Raw genomic sequence first — 26,167 nt, 5'->3', positions numbered from 1 at the left:
CATGCGAAAAACTGAGACACTGAACAAACTCTGACTGAAAACTGATTGAACTCTGATGAAAATGTCAGTTTTTCACTGACCAAACCCTGATGGCACCCTGATCAAACTCTGACGTGATCTGAAACGCAAGTGGGAAGGGGCCTACTACTTTCTAGAAAGTGCAATTAAATGAGAAAGACCCCACAAATGGACAAGCAAAGGACATTTCATTGTCCAACTTACCTTCTTCTTGGGATGCTGGCCAGCTGCTCCCTTACTACTGTCTACCCAGGTCACTGTCCTCATTCTATCGTCCCAGTCAGCCACTTCATCAAGAGGACGTGGGAAGGAGATCCGGGTCACCTTACACTTTACTTGAGACTTATTTAGTGCCACAGCCACATCTGACTTAAGGGTGACGGTCACATCTTTAGCACAGCCAGGATGAATGTGCCCTACCTGTTGACAGGAAAGTCAGTTAGGTATAACTTTATGGGTACAGTCTGATGTTATGTGACGTACTCATGTGTTTCACCTTAGGGGAGAACTCTAGAGGAGTCTCTGACGGCCATTCAAACCTCATGGCATCTGTCTGACTGCGGTTTGTCATGGTAAATGTCATCTGGTACTGATGACCTATGCAGCAGTCACCAAAGACGATGTGCTCAGTCCGGGCAGCTGTAAGGAAAAAGAGATTACACATCAAGTCGTACAGAGAAAGCAGGTGCACGCAGCATTTTACCCATAATATCGCACTCTCACCTTCCACCACATCATCTTCCAGCTGCCCGTCTGGGGTAACTTGCTCTCCAAAGTTGTGGATGTTGTCTAGGGTCAGGTCTTCCTTATAACCCTCACCCACAAGCTGCACAGAGCTTTTCTCATACTGATTATCCAGCACTGACAAGAGCAGAACACCCTCATAGCGATGCGACTCAGGAGGGCAAAACACCACTACAAATTCGGCTATCTCTCCAGGATGTAAGATGAGTGAGGCAGTGTGAGCACGGTGCCCTGTCAAATAGAAAGGAGAGAGAGAATAAACCAGGGTATAGGAACTGCTCAACAGACCAGGTGTGAATCTAGTGCCAGATGCACTATGAGGTCCTTATTCCACCAGTACTGTGGTACTATAGCACTGTACCTGATTCTGACTGCTCCAGCTGACCTGTTTCCATCCAGGCAGGGTAGATGCACTTCGTGCTTGGTTTCGGCTTTAAGCAAAATGCCCCTCTATCTTCTGGAAAATCGATATTCAGCTGAATGAACAAGAACATAATAATGAGGTCCAAATTGTATACAGGTATTATTATTGTATTAATTTATACTAAATTAAGGGTGGATGCTCATGCTTCATACTGCCCACCTTTGCAGGGACAGAGCCCTCATTTTTTAACACCAAGGGTAGTTGCTGGTTTTGGCCAACAAGGAGTCTCTGGAAAAGCAGAACGGGATTTCCACGCTTATTGCGCAATGCTGGTCGTAGGATGGTAACACGTGGAAGATTGCCCTCACCAATAATGTCAAAGGTCAAATTGCGGGATTTAGAAAGAACACTAAGGAGAAAAAGATCAGAGATAGTGTGAAAAGGAAGCAATAAGATGACATATACCAACATTCAACTTATGACTACTAGATTAAAGGGGTTACGCAAGACTACCAATAAATTAGGGACTGCTGAGGCATTTAAAAAAAAACAAACCTGTACTCACCTCCATCGCTTGTTTACAGGGCCACGGAAGCTGTGCTCGGGGAGTTTCCAGCCGGCAGAGGTGGCCGGCGGGGGCACGGAAGGGAGCAATAAGTTACTGATAGAGATGAGAGGACCAGACATTCCCAGGTCCACTCATCTATCAGCTACTTATTGTTTATGGTCCCCCTGGCCGATTATTAGCATCTGCTGTGTGACTAGGCACTCGTCCCCTGGGAGTGGCTGGAAAAGAGCAGTCTCCCCCCAACCTTGGGAAACCGCTCCTCCATGTGTCCTTTTCAAATATATGAAAACACCCATCACTTGGCTTAGCAACGCGCCTGCTACTCTACAGCCAATCCTGAGTGAGGGGAGTTATTCATATATTTGAAAAGGACACATGGAGGAGCGGTTTCCCAAGGGTGGGGGGAAACTGCTCATTTCCAGCCACTCCCAGGGGACGAGTGCCTAGTCACACAGCAGATGCTTATAAAAGGTACAATATAACATATCTTTTTTTCTGTAAAACCTATTTTTTAAACAAAAACACTTTGGCAGCGTATGTACTATGCTCTGTGGGGACTGGGGGAGTGCTAAAAATGGGTCTCCTGTTGACAGGTTCCCTTTAAGAGGACTAGTAGCAGCATTTAGACTAGATTGTAGACTGACTCTTGGCAGTATTTATGTTGAACAGTTCACTAGCAGCTGGCTGTTACTGTAACTAGCACACTAGACAGTAAACAAGCAGCATTATTTACAATAGACAGTGGACTAGCAGAATAATTTACACTAGACTGAAATGATAGCTGAATTTTTTACTAGACAGGAGACCAGCGATCACCAGTATTTCAACTAGACAGAGGACTAGCAGTATTATTTATACTAGACTGTAAAATGACTGACAGAAGTTTTTACACTAGATAGCAGAGTAGTGGCAGTAATTACACTAAACTGTGGACCGTCTCTCACCAGTATTTACACTAGACAACAGACTAGGGGCAGTATTAGTACTAAACTCGGTGTCTACTGATACAATGCTTTGTGCATATGATGATTCTCAATACCAAAATAATACTTTGCAACACACACTACACACACTATGCTTGTGCTTTGCAAGACAAGCTTTAACTTGTATAAGTCATCCTCGTCACGAAAATATCAAATTTATTATTTATTTTGTGTCAAATAAATTCTTGTTAATTAAATAAAATTTAATTATTTAATTAAATTAAGAAAAAATACAATGTATTGGCATATAAAGCACAGAAACCCCTTTCTCCTCACACAGCTTACACCCCATGTCTTTCTCATTCTCAAGCTTGTACACCATGTCTCCCTATTTTTCATATCCTGTAATATGCTTCCCTCTGTCTCCACCCTGCACCCTATGTTCCCCTCTTTCTTCTCCCTATACTACATGATTCAGTCTTTCTCCAACCTGCACCCAATGTCTCCCTCTTTGTTCAGCGCACATCCAGATGTTTTCCTCTTCATTATACCCTGCACCTCCATGTCCCCTCTTTATAACAGTCTGCTTCTCACCCTCCCTGTGCTCTGACTACCTGTAGATGCAATTTACAAGTTCTTTCCATTCATTGTTAATTGCATCTACATGTTATTTTTTAAAGTGTTATTGTTAATAAGTTTAATTGAATTGTAGCAATAACATGACAACACTGCCTCCTTCCTTATTGTGTGGTGGAGCTACCCAGAATACCTACCGTGTCAGTTCTTGTGTGTGTACAGGCACCACTATTTAAGGCCCCCTATACACAAACATTTATGGTGGCCGTAAGATACACCCACCACAGAAGTGCATTGTGCTCGATACGGTACATGCGTGGTACTTTATGGTGCCGTCACCGAAAAAAGATAGAGTGTGTACTATCTTTCACCGTACTTGCGGCGCAGCTGCCCAGTTCCAACCCGGGAGTGGCATACACTCGCGTGTTACGGTGTCACTGTGTGTCATTGTATATACTTCACAGATATCTTCAACTAAGAAAAATGCCATCAATAAACTGTGAGTAGATATCATTATTAAAAAAAAAAAAGTACCTTGCAATCCCGTCAACAGTAGCCTCAAAGGAACACTGGTAGGTCTGCATGCTTTGTGGGGTGAAGGAGACACTTGCATAACTGTGACTATGGCTTGGGATACTCATTCGTGGAGGATGAACTTCAAAAATGTCAGTGATTCGAGCCATGGACTAGAAAAATAAAAGTTAAATGTGGGTTCAAGTATTAACCTTCAATAACAAAGAATTCCATACAGTGCACAGTAGAGGTGATAGATCCACTATACTACACCACACAGGAGAGCTAATAGATAAGCTATACTACACGAAACAGAAGAGCTGCCAGATCCTGTAAACTACACCACACAGGAGAGCTGCCAGATCCTCCACTAAACCACACAGGTGACTTGACATATCCTTTATACTAAACCCCACAGATGTGCTGACAGATGATTAACATACTACACCATACAGGAGAGCTGACATATCCTTTATATTACACCACGCAGGAGAGCTGACAGATGCTTAATATACTACATCATACAGAAGAGCTGACATATCCTCTATACTACACCCCACATGAGTGCTTACAGATGCTTAACATACTACACCACAAATAAGAAATGCCAGATCATTTATATACTATACTACACCACACAGGATAGTTGACAGATGCTTTATGTACTACACCACACAGGAGAGCTGCCAGATCCTCTACTACAACACATAGAAGAGCTGACATATAATTTATACTACACCAAGTAGGAGAGCTGACAGATCCTCTATACACTGCACTGGACAGGAGAGCTGACAGACCATCTATACCTCACCACACAGGAGAGCTGACAGATCCTCATTATACCACACCACACAGGAGAGCTGACAGATGCTCTAAATACAACACTACACAGGACAGCTGAAAGATCCTCCATACAACACAGGAGAGCTGACAGATCATCTCTACTACACCATATAGGAATTCTGACAGATCCTCTATATACTACACCACACAGGAGAGCCGACACATCCTCTACATGTTACACCACACAGAACAGATGACAGATCTTCAATATACTACAGCACACAGGAGAGCCAACACATCCTCTATATACTACACCACACAGGAGAGCTGACATATTGGGGGTCATTTACTAAGGGCCCGATTCGCGTTTTTGCGACGGGTTAACCGAATTTATCAGTTTTGCCCCGATTTTTCCTGTATTGCCCCGGGATTTCAGCACACGCAATCGGCATGAAGAAAAAGGAATCCTGGAAATGATCATACGACCCAAACAGAGCCATGATCTCAATTACATAAAGTTTGTCTGGGCTTACAGGAATAGATTGAAAGATTTTGGCAAACCTACTTCTCCAAGATATTGGGAACAATCTGTGCAATAAAGCAAATCTGACAAATCTTTTGTACCACACCAAACAGAAGAGCAGAGAGAGAGAGCTTCTTTAATGAAATAGACCAGAAAGATCTCATATATACTATACCACTAGGGAAGCTGGGAAATCACCTACAATACTCTTAAACAGTACCACAAAACTGTTCTTGTCGCATAATGCAATCAGCAACATCCTGGAACACAGTGTGCAGCAACATAATGCATGTGTCTGATGGGTCTGGTCTGTTCCCTATTCCTCAGATAATACTTCTGGTTGAATCTCTCCATTTCGCAGTCATTCCATCCTCACGTTTACCTTAGCAGATAATGGTTTGACAGCCAAAGCCACATCACAAGGAACCTTCCCGGAGTTGATAATCTTGAAACGTGCTATAGATGTTTGTCCCACCAGAACATTCCAGAACAAGAATCGGTTCTCTTCTTGCAGATAAATACCAATGGACTCGACAGGTGGGAGACACTGCAAGATTCTTGCATCCCCTACTATACGATGTTCTTCAAATATACTGGCAACATCATCTGTGACAAATGCTAAAAGAAACAGGAGATAATCTTCACATGTACCACAGTGGGCTACTCATGGTATTATTAAAGGCCCTGGATGAACTTTACCTGGGGTGCACACCTCACTGAGGAGGTGGAGAGGAATCCCATTAGGTTGGTCATCAGGATGTCGATCAGAAATATCTAGAGCCAGAAATTCCTCACTTTTTCCCAGCTGATCAGCTAAACACTCCACACTTATGATCTGCTGACCGCCAGGACTAATGGACCCAGCGCCAGGTGATACATTGAACATTCCTTGTGTAAAGCGAGCCTACGGAAAGATCTACCTTGTCATATTCAGGCTGATGGTTACATAATACACATGATGTGTTACATTTTCCATATATTTAGAAATGTGCTGGAGGTATGGGGGATACACAAAGGCTCCATTCAGGGTTCAGGGTTTAGGCTTCCTAAGTATTTTCCTAATCATTTTTTGTAAAATTGTCAATCATTTCAATCTGATAAAGAACAGACTGCTCAGCTCTCTGTTCACTAATACCCTGTTTCCCCTAAAATAAGACATCCCCCAAAAATAAGACCTAGTACAATTATGTTAAGGCTCAGAAATATAAGGCCTTCCCTGAAAATAAGACCTAGTGTCAGTCATTGGAGCAGCTCCCCCCACGCTGTACATTAGTATTAGTAAATCTTTTAGATGCTGCAGAAGGTTGTGACATGGGGAAGAAATCATGGAAGTAAATCACTGACTGTTGTGCTGCAAATGTGATACCAGCAGCTACCAGGATAAGAAGGGGTCATTTGTGGAAAGTTCTTTTACTAAACATGAGAGATCGGGGCCAATGATTCTAGTAGAAATGGAGTCACAAGAAATACAGCATGAAATTCAGAGTTTGGAGAGTTATAAGGATGTTAGAGAAGTCGATTTTTTGTTCAATGATAAATGTAAATTCTTGTTCATGGAAAAATAAGACATCCCCTGAAAATAAGACTTAGCGCCTCTTTAGGAGCAAAAATTAATATAAGACACTGTCTTATTTTCGGGGAAACAGGGTATCTTCCAGTAATGCTGTATAATGACATGTTCTTTAAAGTGAAACTGTCACCAGGAATTTAATTTTAGCTGGTGACAGGTTTCACTAGTCTTTGCTATGCCGAATTCTGAATAATTTCAGTCCCAGGGGGAGATTGAGGCAGCTGCAACCTGTGTGTGCCTGTGTCTCCTCATGCATTCTTCCTCTCCTCCACACCATCCCCCTCCCTCCCTGCCTGCACAATGCACATGACAGAAAGTGGGAAGAGATTTGGATGAATATGGAGGAGTGGAGACTGGCACAGGCACACAAGGCTGCAGCTACTACCCCCCTCCCCCAGAAACTCACCACAGAAAGTCTGGTAATGTAAAGTAAACTATTATAAACTACTGAGATGATTCAGTAACCTGTCACCATCTAAAAATGACATTCCTGGTGCCAGGAATAAATCAAACAATGCTTTATTGATGCTTATTATTAACACAGAAGATATGACATTGTCACATGATGGCAATATCACAGGTAAGTATTTTTCAAAAACAATTACAGCAACGTATTCACCCCTCCCCCCCTTCCCTTGTGAGCTGGCCAATTCCACTTATCCACATTGCACTTTCACCCCCCTCCAGCACGCACCTCATCATCTTTATGAGACATACCTCTCATTACACACCCATTAGTCCCCCAGGTTGGACCCATATCCAACTCCATAACAATTCTTCTGAGGCCGTCCCCAGACAGTTCCTGAACAGCCACTAACCCCACTGTTTCTCAAATTTACTCATGGCTCCCCTTTTCACATACAACTTCAAGTCCATCCATATGGTGCTATTCAGCAACTTCCTCACTTCCCTAAGGCTAGGTGGGGCCAGGTTTGCTTTAAATCCAATCTATAAACAGTGTTTTTGATGCCTTTGATACTAGGTAGCTGACAGATTTCTCTCTAAATATTAGATAGCAGTCTGCCATCTACGATAAAAAGTGCAGGCTCCAGAGTACACATGGTTTGAAATTTTAAAACCTATTAAAAATGTTAAATCATGTTTCAGTTATAATCTGTGCAAAGTTAACCTTTTAAAAAAACGCAGGGGTACATAGCATTTAATGTTTGAGCAAACATTGGACGTCAGCTTGGAAAGAAGTAATGTATTATTACCATATATACTCAAGTATAAGCCGACCCGAGTATAAACTTGGAAAACATATTGACTTGAGTATAAGCCTAGGGTGGGAAATGCATTGGTCACAGTCTCCCACTATATAGCCAGCCAGCCCCCTGTATTATATAGCCAGCCAGCCCCCTGTAGTATATAGCCAGCCCCCATGTAGTATATAGCCAGCCAGCCCCCAGTAGTATGCAGCCAGCCCCCAGTAGTTTACAGCCAGCAAGCCCCCAATAGTATACAGCCAGCCCCCAGTAGTATACAGCCAGCCAGCCCCAGTAGTATACAGCCAGCCCCCAGTAGTATACAGCCAGCCAGCCCCCATGTAGTATACAGCCAGCCAGCCCCCATGTAGTATACAGCCAGCCAGCCCCCATGTAGCATACAGCCAGCCAGCCCCCAGTAGTATGCAGCCAGCCAGCCCCCAGCAGTATACAGCTGGCCAGCCCCATATAGTATACAGCCAGCCCCATGTAGTATACAGCAAGCCCCCAGCAGTATACAGCTGGCCAGCCCCATGTAGTATCCAACATACAGGTAGGACGGCACTCCGCGTTGGTTGTGGTGCACGAGGACAGGCGAGGAATCCGCCAGATAACGTAGAAAGAGGTATCCCAGCACTCACGGCAGATTTCTATGCAATCACTTTATTAGCGTAAGTCATAGACAGAACGCGTTTCGGCTTACAAAGCCTTTATCAACTGCAGTTTATTTATTTATTTTTTATTGACTATTGTATAAGCCGAGGTGAGGTTTTTCAGCACATTTTTAAATGTACGGTATTAACAGTCTTTATGGACATTTATTTATTACATTATTTCCTATATTTGTAGATTTAACATACTGAACCATAAACCCCATAGCAAGGCTTTCTGTTCTCAACATACCTGCCCAGAAATACTTGTCTCTCTCTGGGAATCCACACGCTTTGTTTTACCTACAGTGACGGATCTACTGGATCCGGAACCTTCCCGGGAACGATTTCTCTTCATTCCATGACCTGGCCTGTAAGATATAATGCATTTGGTGGAGTGATGGGGAGGAGAAAGGACGAACTCTCTATTGTACCACCCTGTTTCCCTGAAAATAAGACACCCCCAGAAAATAAGACGTAGTGATATTTTTTTTAAGCTTAGAAATATAAGGCCTCCACTAAAAATAAGACCTAGCGGCAGTCACTCCAACAGCTCCCCATGCCATACATTAGTATTAGTGGATCATTTTTATACGGCAAGATGTTGTGACACAAGGAAAGAATTCATGACATAAAATCAATGCAAATGCGCTACAAAGCAACTACATGGACAATAAGGGCTCATTGTAAGAAAGTGCTATTGAGAGATTGGGGCGAATGACTCTTACAGAAATGGAGCCCCAAGAAATTCATTATGAAGTTCAGAGTTTGAAGAGTTTTTTTTTTAGGAATTACGTAGAGTTTGAAGAGTTATAAGGATGTTAAAGGCTTGTTTTTGTAATTTATAGTACTTTATTTTTAATTTTCAAATGAACTCTAAATGAACATTATTAATGAATTCCTTATTTTGTTTCGGTTGTTTTGATGTATAACATGTATAGTCTCCGGCAAATGGTGCGACTATGGCGATAGTTTTTGTAGTATAGCGTTTTTTTTTTTTTAAATTACCGTATATACTCGAGTATAAGCCGACCCGAGTATAAGCCGAGACCCCTAATTTTACCACCAAAAACTGGGAAAACCTATTGACTCGAGTATAAGCCAAGGGTGTAGTAGTCAGCCCTAATGTGAGCCTGCCCCATGTAGTATACAGTCAGCCAGCCCCCTGTAGTATACAGTCAGCCTGCCCCATGTAATATACAGTCAGCCAGCCCCCTGTAGTATACAGTCAGCCAGCCTCTTGTAGTATACAGCCAGCCCCAAGTAGTATACAGCCAGCCCCATAGTGTGCGCCCAGGCGCGACTTTGCCGGAGAGAGAAGAGAGAACTATCCGGACACCGGAGGGAGAGTATTACATTTTTTACTTGACTCGTGTGTAAGCCAACGTCAGTTTTTTCAGCACACGAGTATATAAGGTATATGGGGAAATGTCATTGTAATTTTATGAATATTTTTTTGTGTGTGTGTTTTTACTTTATATGTCCCCCATGAGGTAATACAAAACCCTGGGGGACATTTTCACTATTCTTTTTTAAATTTTACTTTATTTTTGACCACCTGTGACTGGGGATTGTGATCAGAGCTGGACTGGGTCTAATTAGACCCAGCAGCGCTGATTAACCCCTTTAGACCCGGCGGCCACTTGACCGCCAAGTCTATAGAGCAACTCATCACATGTATCACAATGGGAAAAAACTTAAGGTACATCGCAATGATTAAGTTGGCCAACTTCAGGAAACTTGAAAAAGTGGTGTTTGAAAAACTATGATACATGTGTCCCACTGTCTTATTTTTGGGGACACAAGGTAAATGTGTAAAGAGATTTCTCCTTACCCCTTCTTGGCTGGCTGAATCATCATTTCACGAATCATCTTGCTGATGTTGTATCGAAACTCAAGCAGGCCACAGTTCTCCAGTGTGAAGGAGCACATCTTGCGGGTGCCAAGCACCATGGCACCAAAGTTGATGTCTGAGGATGGGGAGAGATGGTATTTGGCAAATGCTGAGGAGGCAGAAACTTGGATTGGGATACTTGCAATTGTCTCCCCAACATCTGATAGACTGGGTTCAATAACCTGCAGAAGAAGCAGATGGAAGGTTGGCATACTATTTTACGGTGATGGTAAGAACAGTGGCACTTTTAATAAACCTGCCCCACAGTCAAGCCAGGATGATGGAACAGTAGGTCAACATCCCCCCCAAGCACATAAACATTCTCTGCAGAATACCTGACATTTCAGGATAGGTTTATCAGTTATCTGCACTTCCTTCTTGGCCTGGAATACAATCTGCACTGGGGTGCCTCGCTCATTTGGACCCAGAGTGCCTTTCTGTGGCAGGATGGAGAAGATGGAGTTTAGGTCAGGCATTCCGGGAGCAGTGGCTTCCAAGGATAAACTGTTGACAAAAACAGGTAAATGGGGGTCATGTAGAGTTGACATGTAGAATATGGAATTGATGTCAACTGTTGTGGCATAGATATCTCTTACATTACTGTAAGGCCAAACTACATGTAGTAATGACCAGAGAAAGTCATTTACTGTTAACTTGCAGCTATAGTAAGCACCTTTATTAGGTATATTCTTTTTGTACATCATTTTATGTATAATACTTGTGAAGTATACACTGTCCAGCTCCAATGGACATAATTCATTAACCAGTCATCAGTCAATATACGTATATGTTATAGATAACTTTGTTATCACCAAATTACGACTGGAAATATCAGTCACGTACCTGAAGCCTATTTCATACTTTCCCTTGTTCCTCAGGGTAAGAGATTGCTTAGCTTCATCTGAGACCTTTATCACTCCAAAGTCCAAGCCACCATCTGCACCTGCAGAGACACCGGGGAACAGTAGTTTGTAGCTACATATATTATACAAGTGCTATGATCAAATAAGCTACAGAAACAAATCCGACTCAAACCTCTATTGAAGGAGATTTCTATAGATACATCATAGGACTCTGCAACTACTTGGATGTTCTCAAGTTGTACAATTCCCAGAATGTTCTCAACATCAGAAACCTGCACATAAATTGCAGCAAGTATACATGAGATGAATGATAGCTTGTCCTAGACACACAGATATGACATGCAGCCTGTTACCTCAAGGCGGATGAACTTCTTTATATTGGTGGCTTTGGCTGTCTTGAAGTGAAGTTGTAAACCATACTCTGAGCGGGGGGCCACAATACCCTGGTCCTGAGACACAGAGAAATCATCACCCAGGTTTTCCAGACCAGTTACCCTCCAGGCAGCTGGTAAGAATGTGCTGTTTCTGAGGAAGACTGTTTTGGTTTCCTTCCTGTGAACATGAAGAGCATCATTATTCTGGGGGACATTGCAGCATCAATGATCAATGTCCCAATATCATCCATGTCCAGTAAAATCTAAATTTTCTTCGCCAGAGTTTGATAAGTCATTCCGGATTGTGTATCTGAGACTATGGAGCACTGGCTTCACTTTCAGCTATTTACCTTTTTAATAGTATCTTCTCAAAGTGAACCTGCTTGCGGTCTAGTTCTAGCTCTGGGCGCACACCTCTGCAGCATATGTGGAATATCACTGGCTCAGGATTGTCCTTAATGCAACACACAATATTATCCTCAAACACCCCCGGAGTGGTAGGATAAGCCCAAATTGAAAGTTCCTGGGAAAGAACACTTTGGTTAGTTAATTTTTATGACATTTTTTCTATTCAATCTTTCAGTCATGAACCTACTCCTAGGTCTGCAATAGAGTAGGTATTGTGGAGCTAAGGGGCTAAGAATGAACAGATCTCAGAAAAAAAGGGACATCTAAATCATCTTTCTTTACCCCATCCTTCCCCATAAATGTGCACGTTTATGTTTGTTTTACTGCCAGACCTGAGGAAAAGTAAGGATCAGAGATGTGGAAAGATCCTTATTTTTTACTGACTTCTGAGATAATGAGGCAGCAGTAGTTAATGGCTCGCACAAAGAAGGACTACCTCCTTACTAGTATAGACAGGTGGGTGCCTGTGGGAATGAGCGTTTGTAAGGTTATTAGGATTATAAATTAATGGCACCTCAAATCTGGATTTATTGTGAACAAGACTTTTATAATGAAAAAGGAACAGCAATGACAGAATGAACTGGGATTCCAGAAGTGCAACTACTTTCAATCCGAAATGGCCTTTTGTGATTTTGTTAGGTACTAGTCAGTTCGGAAGATACATGTACTAAGGTTACAGATAACTGTATTCCCTCTCAGATCTATGTGACATCAAATTACTGTGTGCGATGCAAAGCTGCATGCTAGTTTGCCTACAAACATACTCGCTTCTCGTTGGGCTTCAGGTTCATGTTTGGGGGGTCCAGAATAAAGGTTGCAGCTTTCATGTCATACTGGAAGCAGAATGTTACTTCAGACTCCAGGGGAGAACCATTGTAGATGGTCAGTTTCTCCATGTTCTCTGGATATTGTCCAGCTTTATATCTGTGAAGTGAATGCAGAACAGAAAAATATCTACAAGAGCCCTGACCTTGTAGAATCATATGTTACAGTTACACAGTATTAAATATAACACCTATATCTGTTTACACCTAAAAGGTAAACTTGGTCATCTGGACATTCACATTTAATTTATCTCCCATATACAAACATTACTTCAGTTGTATGCTATTATGCCTGTGTGGAGATGATTTTCTATAAATGAAGCCATGTTGTCTCTTAAATATTAGATCCTTGGATATGACCATAGCATCTGCAGTTATTGCACAAGGAAACAAATAGTTTTTGCATATGAGAATTCCGAGAGATAATTCAGGTACCACAGCCCTCCCGTGGTAATGAACGCTGAATCTAGGTGGTCAGGCACCTCAATAGTACATGTATGGCCACCTCTACCAGAGTGCGGGGTGGTTGCATCCAAGGACAACTATTTAGTTTCTAAGCTATGTGGCTATAAGCTATGTGGCTATATTTATGGGAAATTATCTTCACTCAGGTATATTTTTTTAATAACATTCAACTGAAAAAATGTTTGAATATGCCTGATAAATTAAATTAGATTTGAATGTCCACATCCCTTTTAGTAAACCCAGGTATAACTTTGAATTTACTACAGTAATCATAGGACTGATGTCATCATAATGTGCAGTGCAGTGAACATAAAAGCCTCATGAAATGCTCCTGTGTGGTCACTCTGGGTATAACCAGTGAATTTTAGGCAGCTTCCGTATATCTGATGATAATAAAAAGAAAGTGGAATGATGTCCGATGCATCTGATATATTCTAAAGGTGTATAAAGGACGCAATTCATTTGCAGGATTTACAGTAGGAGTTTAATGTGCCTACTGATATCGATTTGAACTCCACCCTTACTGATATTCTCTATTTGGTTATGACCTCCTGAGAATTGTTTTGTGAGCCTTCTCTGGTCTTGGGGCAGAGGAAATGAGAAATTACAGGTAAAACGCCAATGACAATCACTTAGCAGATGAGTGAGTGATCAATATGCTGTCAGGGCCATGCTCCTTCTGATCAGCAGTGATCACTGACAATGGCTTTACAGCTTCTCTGAGCCTAATCTGGTCCTGTCAATTTATACAGCCTGCATGTTACAGTCAGAAGATGCTCCTATTCCTAGCAATGGAGATTCACTATAAGACATGACAGCAGATCTTACAGCGTGTCTAGCAGCTTGTTGGCTGCCAGATGTGCCGCCATCTGGATTTTTGTCTGGCAGTGACTGCTGCCTATTATTACCCACTAGGCTTGGTAACACTAATCAGACTGACAGAAAATATCTTTACTCACTTCTCCCGACTTTTACCACACAGAAGAGGTCCAAAATCAAAAGTGCTGGAGCTAAGGATGAATTTCTTGTTAATAATCTCATCACCCTGGACTTCTTTCTTGCGATGTGGAAAGACGACTCTGCAATCAGAGATCTAGAATTAGTCCATCATTGTAAGAAGCCACATCCATTAAGGAAATATCCACCACTTTAGGGCAATGACCATTTTTTGGTTCCTGAAACCCACAATGGTATCATTACTTATACACGGCATAATGTAATTACTTGGGCACTGTTTATTACAACATAAGGAGTTGTTTAAATAGACAGACCTGCCATGGACACTATTCAGTCTTATGCCAGCCCTGGCTCTGAATGCTCTTTCTATCAGTGTGTTCTACAGCTGTTATATTAAAACTCTTACTTAGGATCTCTACTAATAGTAGGGAAGGCACATATTCCTCGGCAGTACAGCTGGTATTGACGTTTGGTTCCAAGAAGTTCAAAGTTGAAGGTTTGGTCAAAGTTGCCTGTATGATTTGATTTAAAGTGTATGCGTAGAAGTACTTTGCCACCGGCTGGTACCACCCAGCGGAATATTCCAAGTCTGAAGACACAAAAAGGAGTGAGATGGTATAGCACAGAATCACAGAATTGATAACTGCTATGACAATATTCTTACTGAGGTAACTTCTCAGGCAGGGCTTCTCCTGTAACACTGCTATGGTCCATATCTGAGAGGGGTGTCCGTGCACCAGGAGGTGGAGAACGGCTCTCCAGGTTGGGCTGTGTCTTTCGCAGAGAGGAAGAGCGGCGTTTTTCTTTCTGACTTTCACGGCCAGTATCTACAGCTTTGTCTTTCTTGCTCCGGCTCTTGGTGGGTGTCAGTTGTTCTTCCTGAAATGAAAAGACCCTACCCTACTAATGGATTCTCGAAAACCATAAGAACCAAACAACTCAAACATAGCCAGATGACCACGTTAGTACAAGTGATATGTCACATCAACAACGTCAATCATCCCTACATCCAGGGGTTTAATCAAAGGGGTAGCAGCCGTAGCAGCCCAAAGTGTCAAGGGGGCCTGGCACCTTGGGTGTGAAATTGCTGTGTGTGTGTATATGTGAAGTGTATATGCTCTAAATGTGTGTGCATATGTGATGTGTATATGCTGTATGTCTGTGTATACAATGCATAGGTGTATATGGTACTGTAGATATGTATGTATGGTGTGTGTATGCTGTATGTATATATTTTAAAGGGGTAAGTCTGCCCTATTTAGAAGTCTGCTATGGGGCCCTACCTCTCCTAGTTACACCTCTGCCCACATCTACTCAGTAGTAGCCATTACAGGAAAGTAGGAAATCCCTTCACTGGTTCACTATATACTATCATCTGTTAATTGCCACAAATGGGTAATATATAATTTCCCTTTATTGGGTATCTGGGACCCTGGAACCCTGACCTAGAATCTGTATCTTGCCTCTTGCCTTGACCTGTAATTCTCTTTCCAGCCTGATCTGAAACCCTGAACTTGTACTTGAACCTTGTATTCTGCCTGAACCCCAAACTGATCCTGAAACCCAAACTTTGTATCCTGCATGATCTGGAAACCTGAATCTTGTATCCTGCCTGATCCCTGATCCGTGAACCCTGAACTGTAACCTGATCCAGAGCCCTGAACCTGTATTATGAATACTTCTACCCTGTTTCTGAGCTTGTACACAATCCTGTGCCTGTTCCCTGATACTAATATGTATGAAACCCTAACACAAACACAAAAAGAGATACAAAAGTAATTCATAGGTCACTTGTAGCCCAAAAAGTACCAACTTTTGTAATGCCATGATGTTTGTGACTCTTTTCTATGCTCGCAACCACTATCCAGCGACACCACTTTACAAAATAGTCATTCTAATAAAGAGAGCATTTAGAAACAAGGTGCAGCAATAGGTATGGCCACTTTCTTAATGCATTGAGACACTAAGTTGGATAAAGATTAGAACGGGATTCTCTCAATGACAGGTGACTGGGAAACAGGGTAGATACGTTTTTGATGTAACCTTATTGCCCTATGTCACTAGGATTCACAGTGGTCTGAATCCTCACATGGATAATATACTCTGTGATGTTATTTTGTAATAGGCACAATATCAATCAATATCTATGCTAATTAATATTATAAAATATTTCTAATTATTTTTTCTTCTTCTAAATAAGATTATTTCTTATCATCTTAACATCCCTTAGGCACCAATGTGAGTTACCAGGGTCTCTCCATTGATACAATTCTGAATATTTAATAAATTGTGTTTTAAAAGTCAAACAAAATTATCATATCTGTTTAAACTGCAAAACTATGTAGGGAAATACAAATTTAGATAGTTTTATAGATATAGAAAGCCAACACACTACGGAAACACTAATCTATCTAAACAGATTGATAGTAGCAAATAAAACAGAAGGAACATCCTGAAGTCTCTGGTTACATATCATAGGAATGCAACATGTACACCGGGGCCCAGCCTTTTCTTGTTGGCCTATAGTAGACATAGGCTGGGCTGGTGGAGATGGCACTGAGTCCAGGTGATGGAGTGGCAGTTCTGGGCTTAAGTCTCCGGTTTGCCCTGGGTGCTAGGCAGCAGGCCTGAGCCACTAGAAGTTCCTGAAGTAAGGACACTGGCTGTGGCATACAGATGAGGTCTGGTTATGTCTGCAGACTCTGTACACGGACAGGCCTTGAGGTAAGAACTAAGACTAACACCATGTGCTCTCACCCAGCAGGGGTTTATATACCCCCCTGGTCAGGTGCTAGCACCTCTCCAATCACCTTCAATCTTGTGTTACAGAAACACCATTGGATAATCACATATCACAATTAACTGTTGCCCTAACAGGCAGTAGCTACAGCTGCAATTACACGATATCCCAACTTCTAGAAACTTCCTAGAGAAGTGTTCAATTTCCCTAACAGCTCCTGACATGGGGAGGGCGCTTTTTGTAACTACCACCTTGCCTATACGTTGGCAGGGGTGTTGTACATGTCTCACTGATGCAAAAGCTCTCTCAATCCAGTCTTGTTACTGAAGAACCATCTTACAATGATTTATATATACAGGAGTTTAGGGGAAATCTTACCTTAAGCATGGTGATAGTAACCACAGGCTCTGTTTCTGGATCCTTCTTATCTTCAATAATCACATTAGGGTCATCTGGAGAAGCTGCAATGAAGGTGAAGTGCCCAAGTTTCTGCAGGTCAGTAGATAAAGTTCTCCTTTCAGGAAATGTAACTACTGAGAAGAGGTAAGGTGGTGGAATTGGGGGACCAGATGGGCCAAGTCCAAGGCCTTCGAGCACCTGTCAGCATTAGTAAAATAAAATATATTTGAGGGATCCCATTGTTACACTGGGTCATGTAGAATGTGTAACAGCATGTAGCAATCTCAGTCTGAAACAGCAGTCACTGTGCTTGTTTACATATATGTTTCTACATGGAAGGACACACGCAAAATATTTCTCACCTCCTCTACTGAAGGTAGAAAGCCACTTTGCAGAATATTCTTCTCACTATTATTAGGATCTGCATCTACTTGGAGATCATAGTGTGGAATCCCGACATCTATCTTTAAATCCTCCTCCCGAGTCTCTTGCCATTCTTTCTCTGATCCTAAGATGACTCCCCCATCATTTTCTGTAGTTCTCAGTTTGTCCAGTCGCTCCTTCTCCAATTTTTCCTTCTCTAGTCTTTCTTTCTCTGCCTTCTCTCGCTCTAGTTTCTCCTGTCGTTCTCGGTCACGATCTTTACGATGCCTCTTACCGGAGGGTGCCTGTCGCTCAGGTGGCTGGACCTCCACTTCATGCTGTCCATCTTCTGTAGTAGTAGATGGTACTAAAATTCCCTGTACACGATCCCAGAACGTTAAGATGCGTAGGATCTCCTTCTGAGAGGACTCGTAGGTCTTGAACCTCTGAATGAGCTGCTTCTCACTCTCACTGACAGAGTCTTTATCTGAGTCTTCTTGGACACTTACATGCTGGAGAAGATCTCTTTTCTTTTTTCTACCTTCATCCAACTCTAACTGTGCAGATTCTGACCGACTAAGTGACACTTTTCGCTCAGTTCCAGAGTCCAATCGTTGTTCAGTCTTCACAGCAAGAAGACTAGGGGCCTAATGATAGACAAATGGAGTCAAAATGTAGACAAAATGTTGTTGTAAAAGAACATTGTTTGGGGTAGTGGGCACTGTTTGGACAAATTAGAGGGGACAGTGTTTGTGATGTTCACCTGTTTATTTCCAATTTGACTCTTCTTTCCATCTTTATCAGAATCGCGGCTCTTCCCTCTTTTGGACTTCTTCTTCAATTCCTCTTCTTCTCTTTGCTTTAAAAGCTCTTCCTGCAACTTTCGCTCTTGCTCCTCTCTGGCCAGTTTTTCTAGCTGCTCTCTGTACCCCCAAAAGAGACAGAGAAACACTCAGCACACACATGTTTATACACATATGGAATAGACCTAAAGGGGTTTTCCAATTTTAGCAAATAAATGCTATTGTTTGGATAATGAAAATATATACAATTTTCCAATGTACTGTACTTCCTGTATCAATTCCTGATGGTTTTCTGGATCTCTGCATTCTTTGCTTGTGTCCAATTGATAAAACTATGTCTTGGTCATATGAAAGAGACACATGTACACCTGTGTGACATCACATGGCCAGGGAAATAGTTTTACCCACTGGAAGTAAGAATTAAAGTAATTATACTAGATAACTTTTCATTATTCAAAACAAATTACATTGTTTTGCTTACATTGGACAAACCACTTCCCAATATTTAAGGTAAGAGATGAGACCTTTTCTTCCGTTCCTTTATGACCCTAAGGCGCAGTGCATCAATACGTGCTTTCTCTTCAGGTGGTAACCGATCATATTCTTCCTCATCCATCTGCTCCATGCTGGCTTTTTCCTGGGCCTGAATCCGCAGCTGTTCCTGTTCTGCATTATGAAGAGTTAAGACCTACAGTCAGTCTTCTCAAACTCCTTCATTTAAAATGTTTGACAAAGTTTAACCAATGGACCAGACAGAATATCAAAAATAAAGCTCGAAGATCACTTAGGTAATACTACCCCAAACATAATGGGGCACATTTAATTACCTGCTCCTGCGAGTTCCCTGAAAGTGGATTGTCCGACAATAATGCACTCTGCCGCGATTCAGTAACATTACACACCCGATATCTCGCATGTGTCACTTTCCCGCTCAGGTCCACCGGAGTTCAACTTCTTTGTGATGCATGTAAGTGCATTGTCTTGGGACACAATTTGAAAGTTAAATCCCGCGCTCATTCCGAATCAGTCTGATCGTCCGACGGCACACCCCCCAATTTATTTTGCATGAAAGCCAGCCCAGCTGTGCCTAAAACCGATCACGTGCGACACAATCCCAGCGCAAACCCCTGTTACATACCTGTCCAAGCCGCGCAAAACCCAAAAAGGTCGGAAAGTCCAAAGAGAGTGCGATTGCAGACCCTTAGTAAATAAGCCCCAATATTTTATAATTAAATAATAATAATTAATAATTATTATATATTTTTCATTCTTAATTGAACCCCTCAAAGCTTGACTGACTCCTTTAAAGTATAGCAGGAATGTCATTTTAGCTTGAGACAGGTTCTAATAGCATATTCTATGCTGATTTTAAAACATGCCTTTGTCATTTCAGTTTATTTCACATAACCTGGCTCCCTGCCAGCAGCATGTGGTGAGTCCTGGTAGGAAGGGGGGTGGAGAGGGAGTGAGCAGTTTATCTGAAAGCCTCCTCAACTCAGTACACAAGGAAGATAAGGATATGAGGCTAATTATGCATTCTTAAAGGACATCTACAACCAGCATAAAGGACTGTAAGCAAATGAGCCTAAGGGGCTCCAGGCTCCATTAAGACCTATGGATCCTGGAGCCCCTTAGGCTCATTTGCATACAGTCCTTCATGCTGGTGGTAGATGCCTTTTAACATCCCTTGAGCATATTTCAATTGATGACTCAGATCTGTAAAGATTAGACTATCCATAGACGATCCGAATCCTCGTCGGACAGTGCGCCGTGGGATAGCGACTGGACTGGGTAAGTAAATATGTCCTATTAAAGGGGACCTACCACCACGATTCTACCTATAAAGGTAGAACGGGTGGTAGGTGGATGAATGGGACATAAGGATAGCCCTTTTTGGGCTAATCCTTACGTCCCGGCTATCCTTTTGTAAACTTTAATCAGTTGATATGTTAATTTAATTAAGCGGCTACTGGGGCGTGGAGTAGCCGGACATGAGGCTACTAGTCGCGGCTACTCCACGCCCCAGTAGCCTTGTTCCTCCGCCTACCGGGTAATCTTCGGCGCGCAGCTCCTCGTAGCTGCTCGCCCTCGTGCGAATATCCTGCGTTCTGCGCATGCGCAGGACGCAGGCCTACGGGTGCGCGGCCGTAGCTCCGAGGCCGGCGCTACTGCGCATGCGCAGACGCCGGGTGCTCGGACGAGGGCGTGCAGCTACGAGGTGCTGCGCGCCGAAGATTACATGGTAGGCGGAGGAACAAGGCTACTGGGGTGTGGAGTAGCCGCGACTAGTAGCCTCATGTCCAGCTGCTCCACGCCCCAGTAGCCGCTTAATTAAATTAACATATCAACTGATTAAAGTTTACAAAAGGATAGCCGGAACGTAAGGATTAGCCCAAAAAGGGCTATCCTTACGTCCCATTCATCCACCTACCACCCGTTCTACCTTTAGAGGTAGAATCGTGGTGGTAGGTCCCCTTTAATAGGACATATTTACTTACCCAGTCCAGTCGCGATCCCACGGCGCACTGTCCGACGAGGATTCGGGTCTGCCGGGATTCACTAAGGTCCTGCACCCGATATCCAGCAGGTGTCGCTGCTGCGCCAAGGTCCACCGGAGTTCACCTTCTTCTTCTTGGTGCATGTGAGTGCTTGATCTTGCTACACAAATAGTTTATTAAATTCTGCGTTTTTTCCGAATCCGTCGGGTTGTCTGACAGCCACGCCACCCCATTTCTGTAAGTGAAAGCCGGCGCCGATGTGCCACAATCTGATCGCGTGCGCCAAAATCCCGGGGCAAAATGGAAATATTCGGGAAACCCAACGAAAGTGCGGCGTTCGGACCGTTAGTAAATGAGCCCCAATGTATTAAAAACTTTATCAGGTTCCTCAATCTCTAGGCTGTCTAGGAGGATACAGCGAGAGAGAAACCTGATTTCCAGAAAATACTAAAATTGGGAAAAAAGGCAGAGAGAAGGAGGACACAGGAACATTTTTCTTTTTTAAAGTATATTGCAAGGTTTACAACATTTATCATCTGCACTATTGATTTATGCAGTTCAATTAAAAGTTTAGTTATGCTTTAAATATGCAGCTTATTTAAGAAATCCTGTTTTTGCAATACCGTGTCCCTGATTAATTTCTATAGGGGCTTCATAATGCCTATTTAAAGGGATTACATCAACATTTGCGACCATACAAAGCTGTAAAAAGTTGGGTTTCTATTTTTGTTACTAAGGTGTATGCGTTTTTATTTTTTTTGTTAACATTTTTTTTTTTTTTAGGCCCACTAGAAATGTTATATTGTATAGATGCTATCCAGGAGTATCTTACTGATGATAACCTTATAACCTAGTGTCAAAAGAGGTTTATGAAGGATCGGTTCATCCATGGAATTTATGATGGATCAGTCCAAATAACATAAGGAGGCTAATAATTAATATGGAGGTCCCCATTACCTTCCTGCTGCCTCCGGGCATTATCTTGAGCTTTCATTGTGCTGTAATCTTGCCGCAAATTGATAAGATATAAGTGCTGACGATTATTCAGTGCCTTCAGGATAATATGGAGTGCAGACGACAGGCTGCGGGCGAACAATGTATCAAGGCCATCGAACACCACACCATGAAAGCAGTCATTTAGCTGGAAGGAAAGAGAAGGAGGAGGTAAATACTGTCACTTAAACTTTTTGTTTGCCCTTCCACGTATACTTACAATGGATGGTAACAGTATATGTGTCATATGTCCTCTGGTTCAGCTCCTCCCACAAAAGCGGGATGAGGAGTGAACATCAATAGCAGACAGACTGTCTATATTACTTCACTGGTGCAACACCCACAGTGTATGCTCACTAGAGGCCGGTGATGGATTCCATAATGTTGAGTCTATCCCCATAGACTATTATGGCCTTTGCTGAGCTTACACTCACACTACTGCGCTTTTATATACAGCCCTGCTTGATGCGATGCAAACTGAGCACATGGAGGCAAAAATGGATTCCTCTGTCTGCCAACATAAGTCTGTGGACATATTCAATGTATATATGCTGGGAGCTTTCCTGGCATGAACGCTGAATGCATGTCAAAAACTAGGTGTGACTAACCCCTGTCACTAAGAAGCATCAATTATGTGATGCCTGACACGCTAGTCAGAGTACACAAAAGGCCTAAAGCATAGTTCAGTTTGCATGATTTAGAGAATAGTGTACATTACAGGCATCAATGTACAGGTATCACCTAGATATCCATTTGTACCTGGAGCCGATCACACAGTATTTCCAGTAGCAGGTCGTCTGGGAGAACACAGCTCATCAGTCCCAGTTCCCCGCCTACACTAGCGCTCACACTCAAACGTCGCTGTACTGGACCTGGAAGAGGAGAGCTGCCAGACTGGAGGAAAACAGAAACATGATTAGGAAACTTGTTTGAGGCTTCATCTGGATGGGTAAGGTGGAATAATGTTATCACTTTACCTGAGATACTGCCTGTTCAGATAGTTGCTGCTGCTTGAAACCTGAGGTTTGGTGAAGCTCCGATTTTGCCTTTGCTGCCTGCAAACTTCCTCGATTACCTCGGGAGATGATAGACGGAGGTGCAACTTTGGTCTCCGCAGCTTGCCCACCCTCTGCTGTGTGCCTGGCAAGGGCTTCTACACTTAATCCTGGTGGAGCATTCAGGGCATCAACCATCTGAGAGGCTGCAGAACACATTTTAATAGGTCATATCCACCCGACACAAAGTATACTTTACACAGCAGACCAATACACAACAAATGTAAAATATAGAATAAGAATAGTATAGACTAATCCACAAAATCTCTCACTATATATATATTTATTCAAATTTATATCCTATATCAGATCAAGCATAAACTGTTACACAACATGTACATGACATTAGTACACAACAACCCTAGTCCTACATAACTGGGTGTGGAACTAGTTCAGTACATATTACCTGCTTCATCGGGTTCACGCAGGGCTTGACTGAGCGCAGCCTTGGCACACAGTTGTTTTGCTTTCAAACCAACGCGGCTGTTCGAATCAGATATGGCTTCCAAGACCACTGAGTCAATAGTTAGGCAGGCCGCATTGTAACGCTGGGCCAATGCCACTGCCACAGAACTCTTGCCTAAATTAATGAAGCACAAGGGTGTTAGACCAGTTGGTGTTACTAGATGTATCTATAGAAGATTTTAATGACTGCAGTTCTCTCCTGAGGAACTGTCCTCATCCACATACTGGGCCACATTTATCAATAGTGAGGCAAACTGCATTTGCAGAGTGCACCAGATTATTAAAGACCGGCAGACTGTTTTAAGTAATCTGGCACACCCTTGATGCTTAAAGTCCACAGTTTTGTGTCGTGGTGGACACAGTTCGGCCACGACACAAAACTGGCCATTCACTTCCTAAATATATGTGCTAAATGCACCTGAAAACAGCCAGTTTGATAAATGCGGGCCATTATCAGTTATAAAATAGAGTATACACAAATACCTGGGTGCCTTCACATGTGGTGTTAACACATAACTGCAGCTGAGAAGAGGAGATTTGCCTGCTTACATTGCTGTCAACATTGCATTTACAAAACTCACAAGTTAATGCTATGTTAATGTATATGTTAAATCTTATTAAACGTGTAGGTTAACACCGCGTTAACACATGTTTTGTAAACCCAAGTTGACAGCAATGTAATTAGGCAAATCTTCTCTTCTCAGCTGCTGTGATGCATTTGAAAATGCATGCATTAACTCCACAAGTGAACCATTAAACAAAACAGAGCTAAATAAAACCTTGAATACAATATAAGTCATCACTCAAAAACAGGAATCATTTCAACCATTCATCATTGGAACAATAACTTCCAATTCAGCTCACCTGTAAGAGGTGCTCCATGTACAATGACAGCAATTCCACGGCGATTTCTTGCTGCTTGGCCCTCAATGCTGGTGTCTATACCCATGTGGCGGGCAATAGCTGCAGATACTGGGTTGTATTCCAGTTCACCTACACCTTTGTTATTATCATCTTCATTGTAAACTCTTTCACCTACACAGCAAAGAAGTGAGTTCGGTGAATTTATCACATTTGTCTCGTTTCTTGTACTACCTTTGGGACTTTTTGTTTCATCTGCCAAGTTTAGACTTTTGTACGGCTAACACGACAGATGAGATGAAAAAGCCTTAAAAAGCAATGCAAGAAATCGCACAACGTAGTGATAAATCTCTTTTGTGCTTGTCATTACTGATATTGTGTCTTTTTGACAATTTCATTACACCCCATCACTCATTACCTGGAGCTACTCCCTTTTCCTCCTCAGTTCCTCCTCCAATAATGGAATGGCCCTCTCCATAACTTGTGGTTGACGGAATCCGATGAGCCTGTGGAAGTTCTTCTCTTTCATCCTTATCCAATGTAGGCTCCTTCTCTTCCTCCTCCACAGCACCTAGAATCAAATAACATGAAACAATTATGGCAGGTGTGCATTCTAGTGGATTTGTACCCAGACATACGTTGCACCAGATTTTGGGTGCATAAAATACACACCTGCTTCAGTGACCCGTGTGCTGCATTGTCTCTCCTGTTCCTCCTTCAGTTGCCTCTTCACAGTTGCCTCACAATATTCTAAAATTTCAGGTGCCAACTTCTTGCCAGGAGAACGCGGTGGAAGCAACAAAGTATTCTGAGCATCATAGCCCTTCAGCATCTGTAAAAACTTCACCAAATATAATGATTTAGCAACAGATCCCAAGTGATCATCAAGATGAGCAGGTGGCAGGTATTTACCTTCTCCTCTTCCAGGTACTGCTTGTCCATCTCCAGGGAGTAGAACTCTATAGGAAAACTACATGGATTGCTCACAAAAACTTCCACATCATCACCAGGACTAAATGGCAAGATCGGACCAAGCTCCAGAACACTTGGGCTAAATTCTAATCGTGGCTCCAAGCCCTGCCCTTGTAGCAGCACCATCACTCGCTGGCTGCTTTGAGCAACTTGAAGGACCAGCCGCTGACTGTAATGTTTCTAAATAAAAAATGATGAAGCAGTTCTTTATTTAAATGCCCAGATCTACCCAGGACTACACTTGGGTTATACTTGGGTTCATTGGATCAATTATTTTACCTCTTCCTGTGGCATAAACTTTATCTCCACATTCTTCTTCTGACCAGGTAGAAGAATATCATGTGCTGGAATCATCTCAAAGATGGCAACTTTAGGCTTAGCTTCCTGTCTCAGCTTCTTGCGCAGATGCATGGGGAGGTGTTTATCTATCTGTGGCAGACAGACAGAAAATAACCATTTGTCTAGGTAGTTGAAGGCAACCTTAGTTGATTAATGGACAGGCTAAAGATGATACCTTGACTTCAGCTTCTTGGGTCATCACAGTCCACTCACAGGGCACAGGAAGCTGGTTATAAAGCTGAATGGTGCAGATTTGGCACTGGCCACACTGCACCGGACTAAACTCCACCCTCTCATTCGAAGAAGACAGAGATGGCATAGTCACCTGCGCCCGCAGACGGACAGAATACCTTGGGCCTCCACTCACCTGACATGAAGAAATGTAGAGTAATTAGCCAGCTAGGGTCAAAGAAGCCGACATTAGACCTAGAGTTGTAGAAAATTTTAAGAGAAACTT

The 26,167-nt window shown here is 42.5% G+C and overlaps 1 protein-coding gene across 1 annotated transcript in view; it reads right to left on the bottom strand.

Moving 5' to 3' along the window:
- Nucleotides 1–26,167, bottom strand: part of HYDIN (HYDIN axonemal central pair apparatus protein) — a 107,874-nt gene that overhangs the window by 14,647 nt on the left and 67,060 nt on the right. Inside the window, exons 34-66 of the mRNA XM_072116976.1 lie at nt 25,886–26,077; nt 25,651–25,800; nt 25,312–25,551; nt 25,072–25,240; nt 24,818–24,970; nt 24,403–24,573; nt 23,480–23,653; nt 22,996–23,219; nt 22,778–22,912; nt 21,983–22,166; nt 19,052–19,193; nt 18,488–18,647; nt 17,724–18,371; nt 17,341–17,559; nt 14,887–15,101; nt 14,629–14,811; nt 14,225–14,344; nt 12,741–12,900; nt 11,919–12,091; nt 11,548–11,746; nt 11,367–11,466; nt 11,175–11,274; nt 10,667–10,835; nt 10,272–10,513; nt 8,691–8,808; nt 5,712–5,916; nt 5,395–5,630; nt 3,728–3,879; nt 1,346–1,535; nt 1,124–1,238; nt 742–993; nt 515–657; nt 223–438 (exon numbers count right to left, since the gene is read on the bottom strand). Coding sequence (XP_071973077.1) covers nt 223–438; nt 515–657; nt 742–993; nt 1,124–1,238; nt 1,346–1,535; nt 3,728–3,879; nt 5,395–5,630; nt 5,712–5,916; nt 8,691–8,808; nt 10,272–10,513; nt 10,667–10,835; nt 11,175–11,274; nt 11,367–11,466; nt 11,548–11,746; nt 11,919–12,091; nt 12,741–12,900; nt 14,225–14,344; nt 14,629–14,811; nt 14,887–15,101; nt 17,341–17,559; nt 17,724–18,371; nt 18,488–18,647; nt 19,052–19,193; nt 21,983–22,166; nt 22,778–22,912; nt 22,996–23,219; nt 23,480–23,653; nt 24,403–24,573; nt 24,818–24,970; nt 25,072–25,240; nt 25,312–25,551; nt 25,651–25,800; nt 25,886–26,077 — 6,249 coding nt within the window. The remainder of the gene's footprint in view (nt 1–222; nt 439–514; nt 658–741; nt 994–1,123; nt 1,239–1,345; nt 1,536–3,727; nt 3,880–5,394; nt 5,631–5,711; nt 5,917–8,690; nt 8,809–10,271; nt 10,514–10,666; nt 10,836–11,174; nt 11,275–11,366; nt 11,467–11,547; nt 11,747–11,918; nt 12,092–12,740; nt 12,901–14,224; nt 14,345–14,628; nt 14,812–14,886; nt 15,102–17,340; nt 17,560–17,723; nt 18,372–18,487; nt 18,648–19,051; nt 19,194–21,982; nt 22,167–22,777; nt 22,913–22,995; nt 23,220–23,479; nt 23,654–24,402; nt 24,574–24,817; nt 24,971–25,071; nt 25,241–25,311; nt 25,552–25,650; nt 25,801–25,885; nt 26,078–26,167) is intronic.

The sequence above is a fragment of the Engystomops pustulosus genome, chromosome 7 (assembly GCF_040894005.1).
Source record: "Engystomops pustulosus chromosome 7, aEngPut4.maternal, whole genome shotgun sequence".
Taxonomy (NCBI): domain Eukaryota; kingdom Metazoa; phylum Chordata; class Amphibia; order Anura; family Leptodactylidae; genus Engystomops; species Engystomops pustulosus.
The sequence above is the reverse complement of the archived record's forward strand: the minus strand, read 5'-3'. Positions and strand labels throughout refer to the sequence as shown.